Source organism: Eriocheir sinensis, chromosome 17 (assembly GCF_024679095.1).
Source record: "Eriocheir sinensis breed Jianghai 21 chromosome 17, ASM2467909v1, whole genome shotgun sequence".
In the NCBI taxonomy this organism is placed as follows: domain Eukaryota; kingdom Metazoa; phylum Arthropoda; class Malacostraca; order Decapoda; family Varunidae; genus Eriocheir; species Eriocheir sinensis.
In genome coordinates, this window is record NC_066525.1 from 13,500,361 (window position 1) to 13,515,349 (window position 14,989).

Below are 14,989 nucleotides of genomic sequence, written 5' to 3' on the forward strand. Positions count from 1 at the left end.
AGGCGAGGGGGAAGACAAGCAGCTGGTTGAGAAGGGGTGAGTAAGTGGCTGTAGAGAGCTTGTATACTTGGGGTGACAGGGTATTGAGGGGAGGGATAGTAGGGGTGACTTTGGCAGCAAGTAGCGGGCTTTTTATTCCATTATTATTATTATTATTTTTTTTTTTTTACGCCCATGCACTGTCTCCTCTGCTGTGAAAAAAAAAGGGAGAGGGGGAAGGGGATGGTATGAGTCAGGTGTTGAAGGGGGGGTGAGAGGCTGTGGGCGTGGTGAGTCAGTTTGTGAATTTCGAAACACCGTGTAAGGAAAGATGTAATGATGTGTGGGTGATTATAATTCTCTCTCTCTCTCTCTCTCTCTCTCTCTCTCTCTCTCTCTCTCTCTCTCTCTCTCTCAGCCACCCTCTCCCGGCAATTGACATCTAAGCCCCGTCAATTGATCGATCCTAAACAAGCTCTCAGTCCCGAGTTACTGGGGCGTCGCGGTTCGCTTGTTCCCCCTTCAATGTATTTCACCTCGCTCAGACGACGACTGTACCTCGATGACTGCTGTGGTGATTGCTACTACTACTACTACTACTTCAATTACTACTACTATACTATTACTACTGCTGCTGAGATCATATAACTTAACCTAACATATACTAATCTTAACATTTTTAAGATCTTTCCTACTCTTCCTCCACCTCCTCCTCCTACTACTACTACTACTACTACTACTACTACTACTACTACACACACACACACACACACACACACACACACACACACACACACCCATAAGCGGCTACCAGTTTGAGAGGGCGAATGCGATAAAAACCAGTATCAAGCCATTACTTTTTTTTTCATTTTCTTTTTTCCTTTTTTTTCCCGCCAACAATCTATCCCTAACCCGCCTGCGTGCGTGTGTGCTGCGACTTTCTTGATGGATCGGCAGCAACAGCAGGTCTCGGACGGGGCGGGGCGGGGCGGGGCAGACGGGGCGAGGCGGGAACCAGTTTGTTTTGGGGTCGTGGAGGTGAGGACGGAGGGGGGGGAGGGTTGTGGAGGGGGAATGCATTATACTCCGTCTTCGCCACCTCCCCCGCAATGTATACCCCCTCCACACACACACACACACACACACACCAGCTCATAACAAGGAGGATACTGGCTGGCGATTAAGATTCCAGTACATGATCAGACCATGGGGAATGACTCACACATATACACACATACCACTTCCGTTGCCTCCCCTGTCCCTTCTCCTCCTCCTCTCACCTCCCTCATGGTTGCTGAAGTGCAGTGGCTATAGCCTATGATCATGGACCAAATGGAGTGGGTGGGTGGAGGATGGAGGGCAGGATTAAGGGGTGATTTTAGCCTACTCGGGTGTGTGTGTTGGGGGGGGGGGGGGCCGTATAGTTTGCTTCCCAGAATGTCCCTTGTTTGTATGCCCTGGGATTGGCAGCGGTCCGTGTTAGACATACAGACAGACATAGCGCTTGGGCTTGTATAGGGTATAGTGGTGTTTCCTTGTGATGGGAAGAAATAAGTTAAGAAGTTGTTGATGATGATGATGATGATAAAAATATGGAGAAAGAAGAAAAAGGAAAAGAAGAACAAGAAGAGTAAGAAAATAATAGAGACAAGGAAGAGGAAGGAGTAGGAAATAAGAGGACGAGGAAGGCGAAGAATAGCAATAAAAATAATAAAATGAAAACGGTGATGAGAAAGAGGAGATAGAGGAGAAAGTAAAAAAAGAGGAAGAACAAGAATAAATAACTGAGGAGTGTACGGATAACAATAATAACAATAACCATAATAAAGATAAAAAGAGCCGTACCTTACAAAACTACCAAGCACCTCGCCACCTAGGAAGCTAAACGGCCGTCACTCCCAGCCTCATCAGCCTTCACACCGCGCGTTGGAGCTGGCCGTCAGTCATAACTCTGCGCGGTATCTGTGGTGAGGGTCGTTTGCCTGTTAGCGCGGGCTGAGTGAGGGAGGCGTGAAGGTAAGAGGCGAAACGACGGTAGGGAGAAGAGGACAAAAGAGAGGACAAGAGAGGATGGTTTGGTGGGTGAAGGAGGATGAGTAGGTGGGTGAATGGGACCGGTTGTATGCCTTGATCTAGCTGGAATAGCCTCATTTATTAGTGTGATCGTGGTTGTTATGTTAGTTTCGTGTTTGAGGGTTAGCAGGTCCGGCCGGTAATGAAGACAGGTGTAGTGATGAAAGTGAGAGTGAGTGCGTGAAAGAAAAGGAGAAGTAATGCGTGAATGTATAATGAATTTTCCTTATCTCTCTCTTACTTTTTTCCGTGTTTTTTTTCCTTTTGTCATTATTCAGCATTATTTCTAGTTTTTTTTCTTTCTTTTGTTCTTGTTAGTATTGTTAATGGTATTGTTGTTGTTGTTCTACCTCCACCTTCTCCTCCTACTCTACCTCCTTATCCTCCACCTCTCCCCTACCACCTCCTCCTACCCCTTCTCTACCTCGTTTTTCTCTACCACTACCACCTCCACCTACTCCACCTCCTTATCCTCACTCCTCCGCTACTGCCTACTCCTACCCCTTCTCTACCTCCTTATTCTCTACCACCACTACCTCCTCCACCTCCTCCTACTCTACCTCCTTATCCCCCACCTCCGCTACCACCTCCTCCTACCCCTTCTCTACCTCCTTATCCTCATCACTCCCTCCTCCACCTCCTCCTACTCTTCCTCCTTATCCTCTACCTCCAATACCACCTCCTCCTCCCCCTTCTGTATACCTCCTTATTCTCTACCACCACTACCTCCTCCTCCTCCTCCTCTTCCTCGTAGTCTTCGTTTCGTACAGGTATTCTCTTCACAGGTGTCTCGTTACCATCGGAGCGAGCAATAGACAGCATAAATGTAGGTATCCCGCATCTCCATAACCATTAGTATCTTGGCTGTCGACTCCTTCCAAATAACACTCAGCATCACGCATTTTTGACCCTTCGACTCCGCTCTTTATTTTATTTCTTTTTCATCAGTTTTGTCATTTTTGCATCGCTTTACTTGTATGGTATTTCTTTTGTCTCTGATTAGCGTTTTATTTTGTCCCTTCAACTCCGATCTTTATTATTTTTTTTTTCAGCTATTTCACGTCTACACCGTTTTCCTTATATTGTATTTCAGTCAATATTTCTTTCGTTTCCGATTTGTGTCTTGTTGTTTGCAGTGTCGTTCTCCTTACTTGCTTTTTATTTCTTTCTCGTTTGTTTATTTTTTTCTGCGTAAGAGAGAGAGAGAGAGAGAGAGAGAGAGATGTGTATGTTCTTTTGCTCCCTATTGCATAACCTCGTAAAGAGAAGACAAGCTCTTATTCCCTCTCATCTGCAAGGCTATTTTAACATTCGTATCTTAAACTGAGGACATGCTAGGTAGCTATTTTTTATGAAGAGTAAGCGACGTTTAAACTCCTCTAACGCATGCGTGTCTATTTTGTGTAAGGGTCACTTTTATAAGGAGTGATGCGGCAGCTCATGTATATAGCCTACTGCGTGACTATTCCAACACCCGCCAGCTATTTTCAGCCACTTGCGAGATGGGGGAGATTCATATGTTCCCGCACTCACTTTGCAGACATTGTAACACCTTCTCACGGCCTGTTTTTTGAAGCTTTGACAGATGTGGTAATAAAAACTGTAGCCTTCCTCGACATATCGCCTATTTCAGCCACGTCACACTTGCGAGATGGGGTGAGATTCGTCTGTTCCCGTCTTCACTCTGCATCTTCAACACCTTCTCACGGCCTGTTTGTATTTGTGACGGCAGATGTTTAACGAAGCTCTGAAAGATGTGGTAATAACAACTAGCCTTCCTCGACATATCCCCTTTTTCAGCCACGCCACACTTGCGAGATGGGGAGAGACTCGTCTGTTCCTGCACTCACTTCGCAGACATTTTAACACCTTTTCGCTCCCTGTTTTGTGTGACGGCAGATATTTATAGAAGCTTTGACTAATGTGGTAATAACAACTGTAGCCTTCCTCGACGTCTCCCCTTTTTCAGCCACGCCACACTTGCGAGATGGGGAGAGATTCGCCTATTCTCCCTCTCACTTCGCAGACATTTTAACACCTTTTCGCGGCCTGTTTGTGTGACGGCAGATATTTATAGAAGCTTTGACTTATGTGGTAATAACAACTGTAGCCTTCCTCGACGTCTCCCCTTTTTCAGCCACTTCACATTTGCTACACGGGCAGAGATCCGTCTATTCCCGTATTGACTCTTCACTTCCACACCTTCTTTCGGTCTGTTTTGTTGTGACGGCAGATAGTTATAGAAGAAAGATGTGGTAATAACAACTTTAGATTTCAGGATCCCTCTCCACCTGAAATTGACCTCTCTTTTGACCTCTCGTTCTGTTTTCTTTCATTGGAGCAGAGTCTAGCGTGCCTTGTTCCTGTGCCCTGTTGTTATTGTTTCTTGCCCTTACCTCACCTAACCTAACCTAACCTAACCTAACCTAACCTAACCTAGCCTTACTTAACCTAACCCAACCTTACCTTACCTTACCTAACCTTACCTAGCCTTACCTAACCTAACCTTACTTTACCTAGCCTTACCTAACCTTAGCTTACCTTACCTTACCTTACATTGAGTCTCCTCCCTTGTTAAAAAAAGAAGAAAAAAAGCATTCTTCGACATATCCCTGACTGTAATGGTTTGTGTTTTGATTATAGATTTATAGAAACGTGTCTATTGCAATTTTTTCTCTGGCTGCTGTTTGGATATTTAGAGGATAAAGAAGTGCGTATTCTCCTTAGTGAAATGTGGCCTTTTCCTAGGAGTTTCAAGAATTGTGGGCGGGGCTTATTTTCGAAGTTAGGTGAATGTGTGTGTGTGTGTGTGTGTGTGTGTGTGTGTGTGTGTGTGTGTGTGTGTCTCTCTCTCTCTCTCTCTCTCTCTCTCTCTCTCTCTCTCTCTCTCTCTCTCTCTCTCTCTCTCTCTCTCTCTCTCTCTCTCTCGCTCAGGTAGGCTTTGATCTCGTCACCTCGTTAATTAAAGACGCAGGGGCCGGAAAGCTTTGAAAGTAGAGCGGCGAGAACGAAAACTTCTTAGCGTTAAAATCTCCGCTAAAGGTGAATGACTGACGCGACGGTGCCTGATTGTGGTGTTATTATTATTATTATTATTATTATTATTATTATTATTGAAGGTTTATAAGTTTATGTAACTCCCCAAAGATGAAGGTGGAATGTTTTTTTTTAAATGAATGTGACTTGAAGTTTGAAATATTAAATAGAAAGCATCACACGGAATTACAGAAGAGTGTTTTACCTGTTTATGATCACACACACACACACACACACACACACACACACACACACACACACACACACACACACACACACACACACACACACACATCAGAAAAAAAAAACTTGCTCCATCGTCTTGGTAATCAGTTAAGTCTTAAGGTCCACAAACTCTTCACTTTATATCAATACCTTGCCCAAAACGTTGATGCAGTGGGACGAAAACAATTTTGAACAGACGGAAATTAATTAAAAAGTCATGAAAGTGAACGATATAACGACTAATCTTCATGTCTCATCTCTTAATTGAAGGATCAGAGCACAGGTTAGTGACACTCGCACAGGTAGAAGCGTGATTAAAGGTAATGTCTGAAACTCTGAGTGCTTTGTGAGAGCATAAAATCAGTATTCTCAAACGCTTCCGCCTCTCACGGTCTCACGTCAACCATTTGCAAAGGCCGAAAAGGACATTGATCGGGTTCTCGTGAGTGTGCTTTCACGTTCATGGTACAGAAGCTTCGTCAGACCACCACCAGGGTCATAAAACTACCCCCTACGGAAATGCTCACAACTCCTATGAAAGCCTTGTCAAATGTGTGTGTATGGGCGCCGAAATGTTTAACCCATTGGATACGGATTTCCTACAAGAAGACATCACCAAGCTACAGGAGTGGAACAAAAAGTGGCTGCTCCTATTTAGTGAAGAAAAATGTGAGGTCATGCATCTTGGGAGGGGAAATCCAGCATACCAATACCACATGGGAAACAATCCACTACCCACCACAGAGGCACAGAAAGACCTGGGAGCATTTGTAACTAGGCTACCAGTGAAGGTGAAATCCGTGCCAATCGCAGCGGACGGGTTAAGTATATGGCGCAAAAGTCCCTTCTCTAGATCCAACCCTCTCCGTATTGTGTAGTGGACCGTCCTCTTCATGATAGGTTACAACATTGAGCTTATACCTGCTTCCTTATGAATATTAGGGTCGGTATTGTAAGATACTTTCAGTTCTCATATCAGCTATTTCTAAAGGTCAAAGAGGAGGTCACTCGGGTTCTAATGAGTGTTTCTTCAGGTTCATGGTACAGAAGAAGACTCACACTACCACGAGGGTCATAAAACTACCCCTGGAAATGCCCACAACTCCTACGAAAGCCTTGTCAAATATGTGTTCTTGGGCTGCGATATGCCTTGTAATACGACCCTAGGTGTTACAAGTAATGCTGTGAGTAGACCGCCCACACCCTTACTTCGCCTGGGGATCGAACCCGGAATCTTTCATCTGCTAAGCGATCGTTCTAACTTTGGAGCTGCTTCCAATTCACGTTATATAAGTTTTCCCTTCATCACCTTACTTCTTTCCTTTATCCCTCAAACATGGCACCCATTCTTCCTCCTTTTTCATCCCTCAAATACCCCTTTCCTCCTTTTCTTCAGTATATCCTTCCTACAACTCCCTCCTGTATCTGCTTTCCTCTCATCTTCCCTAACTTCATATTATTTTTTCGTCCCTCAAATATCTCTTTCCTACCATATCTCACTCATCTTTTTCCTCCTCTTATTCCCTTCACTTTCCCTTTCCCTTTATCCCCTCCCTTCTCCCTTCACGAGCTATAAGTGGAGTGATGAAGGTGCAATGTCGACAGGTATAGTAAAGGTAGAATCCATAACCTACTCATTAATTAACAAAACGGCGGAGGAGCGGGACAAACAGCCTCAGGAACAGGTCTCGCGTCGTGTCGTGTCGTGTCGTGCAGCTCAGGTAAACTTGCCCGGCGCCCCACCTGTCTTGTCAGTTGTCAGCGGCAGGTGTTCGCAGCGGAGTATTGGAGCATCAGACACGTGTTTATTTGCGGTATGAGGGTGCGGGATGAAGTTAAAGTCCATATTCTCATGCATTTCGGGGCCTGCACACCCACTTGATAAGGATTTCGTGGAGGTTATGTTAGTATTTCCATGGGTAGTTTTATGAGATGTGATGTGCGCTCGTGAACATCGTCGTGCTGCCACTGTTCATTGCGTGTTATGGTAGTTCTATATTCAATCTGATGCATCTATTTTCTGCTTTCTCTCGCTCATATTCTCAACTAAATTCAATCTAATGCATCTATTCTCTGCCTTTTCTCGCTCACATTCTCAACTAAATTCAATCTAATGCATCTATTTTCTGCTTTCTCTCGCTCATATTCTCAACTAAATTCAATCTAATGCATCTATTCTCTGCCTTTTCTCGCTCACATTCTCAACTAAATTCAATCTAATGCATCTATTCTCTGCCTTTTCTCGCTCATATTCTCAACTAAATTCAATCTAATGCATCTATTCTCTGCCTTTTCTCGCTCACATTCTCAACTAAATTCAATCTAATGCATCTATTTTCTGCTTTCTCTCGCTCATATTCTCAACTAAATTCAATCTAATGCATCTATTCTCTGCCTTTTCTCGCTCACATTCTCAACTAAATTCAATCTAATGCATCTATTCTCTGCCTTTTCTCGCTCATATTCTCAACTAAATTCAATCTAATGCATCTATTCTCTGCCTTTTCTCGCTCACATTCTCAACTAAATTCAATCTAATGCATCTATTCTCTGCCTTTTCTCGCTCATATTCTCAACTAAATTCAATCTAATGCATCTATTCTCTGCCTTTTCTCGCTCATATTCTCAACTAAATTCAATCTAATGCATCTATTCTCTGCCTTTTCTCGCTCACATTCTCAACTAAATTCAATCTAATGCATCTATTCTCTGCCTTTTCTCGCTCACATTCTCAACTAAATTCAATCTAATGCATCTATTCTCTGCCTTTTCTCGCTCACATTCTCAACTAAATTCAATCTAATGCATCTATTCTCTGCCTTTTCTCGCTCATATTCTCAACTAAATTCAATCTAATGCATCTATTCTCTGCCTTTTCTCGCTCATATTCTCAACTAAATTCAATCTAATGCATCTATTTTCTGCTTTCTCTCGCTCACATTCTCAACTAAATTCAATCTAATGCATCTATTCTCTGCCTTTTCTCGCTCACATTCTCAACTAAATTCAATCTAATGCATCTATTCTCTGCCTTTTCTCGCTCATATTCTCAACTAAATTCAATCTAATGCATCTATTCTCTGCCTTTTCTCGCTCACATTCTCAACTAAATTCAATCTAATGCATCTATTCTCTGCCTTTTCTCGCTCATATTCTCAACTAAATTCAATCTAATGCATCTATTCTCTGCCTTTTCTCGCTCACATTCTCAACTAAATTCAATCTAATGCATCTATTTTCTGCTTTCTCTCGCTCATATTCTCAACTAAATTCAATCTAATGCATCTATTCTCTGCCTTTTCTCGCTCACATTCTCAACTAAATTCAATCTAATGCATCTATTCTCTGCCTTTTCTCGCTCATATTCTCAACTAAATTCAATCTAATGCATCTATTCTCTGCCTTTTCTCGCTCATATTCTCAACTAAATTCAATCTAATGCATCTATTCTCTGCCTTTTCTCGCTCATATTCTCAACTAAATTCAATCTAATGCATCTATTCTCTGCCTTTTCTCGCTCACATTCTCAACTAAATTCAATCTAATGCATCTATTCTCTGCCTTTTCTCGCTCACATTCTCAACTAAATTCAATCTAATGCATCTATTCTCTGCCTTTTCTCGCTCATATTCTCAACTAAATTCAATCTAATGCATCTATTCTCTGCCTTTTCTCGCTCACATTCTCAACTAAATTCAATCTAATGCATCTATTCTCTGCCTTTTCTCGCTCATATTCTCAACTAAATTCAATCTAATGCATCTATTCTCTGCCTTTTCTCGCTCACATTCTCAACTAAATTCAATCTAATGCATCTATTCTCTGCCTTTTCTCGCTCATATTCTCAACTAAATTCAATCTAATGCATCTATTCTCTGCCTTTTCTCGCTCACATTCTCAACTAAATTCAATCTAATGCATCTATTCTCTGCCTTTTCTCGCTCACATTCTCAACTAAATTCAATCTAATGCATCTATTCTCTGCCTTTTCTCGCTCATATTCTCAACTAAATTCAGTCTAATGCATCTATTCTCTGCCTTTTCTCGCTCATATTCTCAACTAAATTCAATCTAATGCATCTATTCTCTGCTTTCTCTCGCTCATATTCTCAACATTTCGGGGCTTGCACACCTACATATCATAAGGCCCTCGTATATAGTGGTTGTGTTAGTATTTCCACTGGTAGTTTTATGAGCTTAGTGATAGTTTGACAATCCCCTTGGCCTGTGGAATATTTGTTCTGAGAGTCGAAAGGATCTGAGAGTCCGTGCCAGTGACAGACAACTTCAAATGCTACTAGAACGTGAATGCCTCATAATTTGTTCTTGAGAAAGTATTGCGTCTCCTTTCAATGTATAAAGTTTCTCAGTTGTTGTTTTTGTGATAGGTATTCGTGAACTGACACTCAGGGTTAGAGTCGAAAGGATCTGAGAGTACGTGCCAATGACAGACAACTTCAAATGCTACTAGAACGTGAATGCCTCATATTTTGTTCTTGAGAAAGTATTGCGTCTTCTTTCAATGTATAAAGTTTCTCAGTTGTTGTTTTTGTGAGAGGTATTCGTGAACTGATACCGGTACTCAGGGTTAGGCCTTATTTATTGTCGGTTCTTTTTTTATATATATTCTACTCCCCTTTGGCTCCTCTTAGCTCTCATACTTTTTTCTCACTTCCCATTCTCGTTCTCGTTCTGCTCTTGTCCATTTACTAACTAGGTATCTATATATACATCGGTTGTCCCTGCACTCCTCTCCTTAAGGGGCTATTACACTGGGCAAATTTTCCGTGGATCTTCAGTCAAACCACGATTTCTGCTAGCGTGGTTCTTATTTGTTTCTTGTTATTGCTGCTGCTGATGATGATGATGGTGAGTAATACTGTCGTCCTTTGGTGAAATCGACCGTAGCTTTGGAGGATCGTGGACAAGTCAGAAAACCACGGAAATAGGAGAACCACGCCAGCGGAAATCGTGGTTTGACTGAAGATCCACGGAAAATTTGCCCAGTGTAATAGCCCCTTTACTTTCCTCTCACAGCCTAGCCGATCTTGCTCACCCCACATGTCCCTCACCCCATGTCCACTTCAGCACGGTCCCTCTCATCTCCCTCTCTCCTCCCTCTCGTGTCAGGATATGCCGCCCGCTCTCTTGGCACTCTTCTGTCGCTCCATTCCTCCCGTTCTTTCCTCCCTCCTGTTTCTCCTCTCCAATACACTCACAACAGGGTCTCTTCCATTCTCTCTCTCTCTCTCTCTCTCTCTCTCTCTCTCTCTCTCTCTGGCATCGTATTCGGCCCGGTGACCTCACAATTAGTCGGCTGTTCCATTTCCATGTTATGTTGTGTGTGTGTGTGTGTGTGTGTGTGTGTGTGTGTGTGTGTGTATTCGTGTTCCTTCTCTCCCCTCCTCCCTCCTCCCTTCCCCCCCCCGGCGTGGATACGTGACACACTTTCCATCTCCTTCCCCCCCCCCCCTCCCCCCCTCCCTTGGCGATTTGAAGTGGGGAAATGCAGGAGGGCGAAGAAAACGAAGAACGGTGATGTGCATACAGAGAGAGAGAGAGAGAGAGAGAGAGAGAGAGAGAGAGAGAGAGAGAGAGAGAGAGAGAGAGAGAGAGAGCACTAGGGACATAGGCAAGTGCAATATTTTAGTGTACTGGAAACAATGAATCTTTTTTTTTTTTAGCCTGCAGACTTTCTATTCTTACACGCTTGTTAGCATCTGTCTCTGTCTCGACCTGCGTGTGTGTGTGTGTGTGTGTGTGTGTGTGTGTGGAAGGGTGGTTGGGTAGTTAAGTAGAAGAAATTTTTGCCGATTTCTCTATCCATCAATGTGCCAGTCAGTGGGTTAGTCTGTCTGTCTGTCTGTGTTTATCTCTCTGTCTATTTGCTTGTCATTCTCAGTCAGTAAATCAGTTATAGCTAATATGTCTGTCTGTCTGTCTGTCCTCTGCACTTCATCTGTATCTATCTATTTATATTTATCTATCTACGCCCTCCACCTCCATCCTTCCCTTGATAACTCATTGTAATATATACCCCAGGGAGCCTAAAAGGAAATATTACCCCTCACACGCATCCTCTTTCTCTCCCTCTCTGCGCGGCTCCCTGCTTGACGCCTCAGGGGGTTCACGCCTCAGCTGGTGGCCCTGTACAAGCACCTGAAGGAGAACACCAAGCACCAGTTCGAGGTGATCCTGGTGAGCAGCGACACCGATGAGACAGCCTACAACGACTACTTCAGGGACATGCCGTGGCTCGCCTTGCCCTTCAGCGAGACCAAGAGAAAGGTGAGTACACGAGTAGATTAAGGGCCACTTTCACAGTTCGCCATGATGGGTTAGTAAGCCTCCAATCCAATACCAAAGACTTCAAAATGCATTACGTAGTGACAGTAGTGTTTCGCGTTCATATTTAAGTTCAGAAAGTTGAGGAAACCATATCGTCACCCTCATAAAATAATTGCCGAAGTCATTTTTCAGCGATTTCCAGGTTTTTGTCTACATCAATTTTTTAACACGTGACGCCCGTTTTTGAATAGTTGCCTTCGTCATTCAGGGCTTGAGTGTTCTAGAATTGTCCTTTTCATTTCTGCCTAAATATTAAGCCAAATGAGATAATGGCAGTTCTTTTCCCTATTTTCTGTAAAGTAGAAAATATCGACTTAGGCGGTTTGCTTACGAAGCTGACGATATGGAAAGTCTCTTATATGTCTGGTGTTGCATCGAAAACCTAACCATTATGGAGTGTAGAGGATTGAAGCGTTTGGTTCGGGTGATTACAAAGCCACTGTGTTGGACTGGAATCCGGGTTGATGGGTGGTCTTCAGGACGGCATGTGGGTAGTCTTAGGCCACTCGGCGGTGACTGAAAAATCCCAGGTGGTAGCAGCGGATTCGAACCCACGTCGTCCAACACGCGATTCAGGGTTATTTTCTCCTTTCATTTCTTCCAGTGTTATGTTGTGTGTTAGCTCCTAGTTTCAGTATAAGTTAGGTGGTTAGGTTAGGTTAGGTAAATAGGAAGTGGAGGTTTTATGGAGATATGATTCCCACCCGGCTGTTCGTCCTCCCTCTCGGGCTGATCGACAAATGGGTACCTGTGGAAACCTGGGGAAGGTAAACTGTGATAACCCGGACCTCACACTGACCCCGCCCTGTGTCCCGAGGTAATGGGTTGTATCAAGGGCCAATGTGACGGAGAGGAGTACTAAGGCCACGCGTAGCTTTAGCCTATGCACCCTTTTTTTTTTTTTCATCCCTCAAATATCCCTTTCTTCCCCCTCTTCCTCTCTTTTCCTCCTTATCCCTTCCTCCTGTTACTCTTTCCTCTCCTCTCCCCTCACTTCTCTCCCCTCTTTTAATCCCTCAAACACCCCTGTACTCCTCCTCTTCCTTCCTTATCTCCTTCACCTTTCTCCTCTCCCTTCCCCTCTTCCCTATACTTTCCCCTCCTCCCCCTCCCTTATCTCCCCTCTTTTCATCCCTCAAACACCCCTTTATTCTTCCTCTTCCTCTATTTCCCACTTCTTACCTCTCTTCTCTCCCTTTCCCTCCTCCCCAAACTTTGCTCTCCTCTCCCTCACTTCTCTCCCCCTTCTCTTTATCCCTCAAACATACATTTCCCCTCCTCTTCCTCTTTTTCTCTCCTACTTCCCACTTTCCTCCTCCACATCATCTCCTTTTTTTCTTTCTCCCTCACCCCCTCATGCCTCTCCCCTCTATTTCTCCCTTATCTCCCTCTTCTCACCCTCCTCCTCTCCCTTCCCCTCTTCCCCACACCTCCTCCCCACGTGGGTAAATATATCCATCTTCCCCTTTCCTGTTTGCCTTTCGGTGGGTAGGTGAGCAGTGGGGAGTGGGGAAGGGGGGAGGAAGGGAGGGGGTTGGGGTCTTTTTATTACCCATTTAAAATAATCTCTGTTAACCTTGCTCGCGTGTCCCTCCCTTGCGTTTTTTGTTTTTTTTTGTTTTGTTCTCTCCCTTCCTTTCCTTCCCTTTTTTTTAATTATTTTGTGTGGGGTAAAAGTAAATGGTGTGAGTGTTTGGGAATGTTTGTTTGTGGTTGTTGGGGGTTTCGGTGTTGGTGTTGGTGGTGTGTGTGTGTGTGTGTGTATGTGTGTATATATGTATTTGTGTATGTATGTATGTATGAGTGTGTATATGTATGTATGTATGTATGTGTACGTATGTTTTTTTTTTTTTTACAACAAAGGAGGCAGCTCAAGGGCACACAAAAAAAGAAAACAATAATAAAAAAAGCCCGCTACTCGCTGCTCCTAAAAAAGAAACAAAAGAGGTGGCCAAAAGCAAGGTCAAATACGGGAGGAGAGATGTCCTGATACCCTCCTCTTGAAAGAGTTGAAGTCATAGGCAGGAGGAAATGCAGATGAAGGAAGATTGTTCCAGAGTTTACCAGCGTGAGGGATGAAAGAGTGAAGATGCTGAAGAACGTGGGAATCTGCAAGAGGCCGGAAGGCCTGTACAAGGCGGCTCCTGTGAACTTAACCCCACCTATTATCACTGTCCATGAATTTATCAAATCTGTTTTTTAATGTGACTATTGTATTGGCACTCACCACATGACTGCTCAGCCTGTTCCACTCATCTACCACAATAAAGCATATAAAATACGACAGCAGCACAAAATAATAACAAAATGAAATGAATGTGGGAAGATAAATGAAGGGAAGGCAGACAATCATCAACGACATTAGGTTTTTATACCCTGATAGAGATCGGGGTGATTATGGTGCATCAACACCTCAACCCAGCCTGTGTGTGTGTGTGTGTGTGTGTGTGTGTGAGTGTGTGTGTGTGTGTGTGTGTGTGTGTGTGTGTGTGTGTGTGTGTGTGTGTGTGTGTGTGTGTGTGTGTGTGTGTGTGTGTGTGTGTGTGTGTGTGTGTGTGTGTGTGTGTGTGTGTGTGTGTGTGTGTGTGTGTGTCCTCCTCTTAGTCCTTGTCCTCATTCCTCAGTTATCATTCATTTTAATCTCCTCCTCCTTTTCCACCTCCTCCTCCGCCACTATGCATGCAAAATGGGCGGATACAGATCACACACACACACACACGCACACACACACACACGGGCGCTTCCCACCGCTGTGCAAGTATTTCATTTAGTGTGTGTGTGTGTGTGTGTGTGTGTGTGTGTGTGTTCGCAGTGTAGGAACCAGGATATTGTTGTTGTCGTCGCCATATTGCTTTCATCCCACTCATACTTGGGAGGGGGGAAGGGGGGGAGCAGAGAGGGAGGGGAAAGGGAAGGGAGGGGAGGGAAAGGGTGGGGGGAATGGAAGGTAGGTAATAGAGGACGGCAGCTGAGACAAGTGGAGGGGAAGGGGTGAGGGGAGGAAGAGAGGAAACAGCAAGGAATGAGGAAGGGAAGGGGAGAGGAAGAGAGGGAAAGCAAAGGGAAGGATGGGGAAGTGGAAAGAGGGAGGGGGAGGAGTGGGCAGGTGAGGAAGAAAGCAGAGGCAGGTATAGAGGAAAGGGAGGCTGGGAGGAAGGGGGGAAATAGAGGAAAAAAAAAGTTGAGAAAGCAAGGAAGACGGGATAAGAGAGAGAAGAGGAAGGAAGAACGCAGTCAAGTACGGAGGGAAGGAGGAAGGATGGAGGCAAAAGAGAGAAGGAAGTGAGAGGGAATAGGAAGAAGAAAAGGAATGGAAGAAGTAGGTTAG

General features: G+C 44.1%; 1 protein-coding gene across 7 annotated transcripts in view; it reads left to right on the forward strand.

Moving 5' to 3' along the window:
* The window catches only part of LOC126999973 (uncharacterized), a 22,363-nt gene extending 10,686 nt beyond the window's left edge, over window positions 1-11,677 (forward strand). For all 7 annotated transcript variants that reach the window (XM_050863288.1, XM_050863290.1, XM_050863289.1 and 4 more), the window contains exon 3: window positions 11,436-11,677. In XM_050863288.1, coding sequence (XP_050719245.1) covers window positions 11,436-11,622 — 187 coding nt within the window. In that variant the 3' untranslated portion in view covers window positions 11,623-11,677. The remainder of the gene's footprint in view (window positions 1-11,435) is intronic.
* Window positions 11,678-14,989: the final 3,312 nt, after the last annotated feature.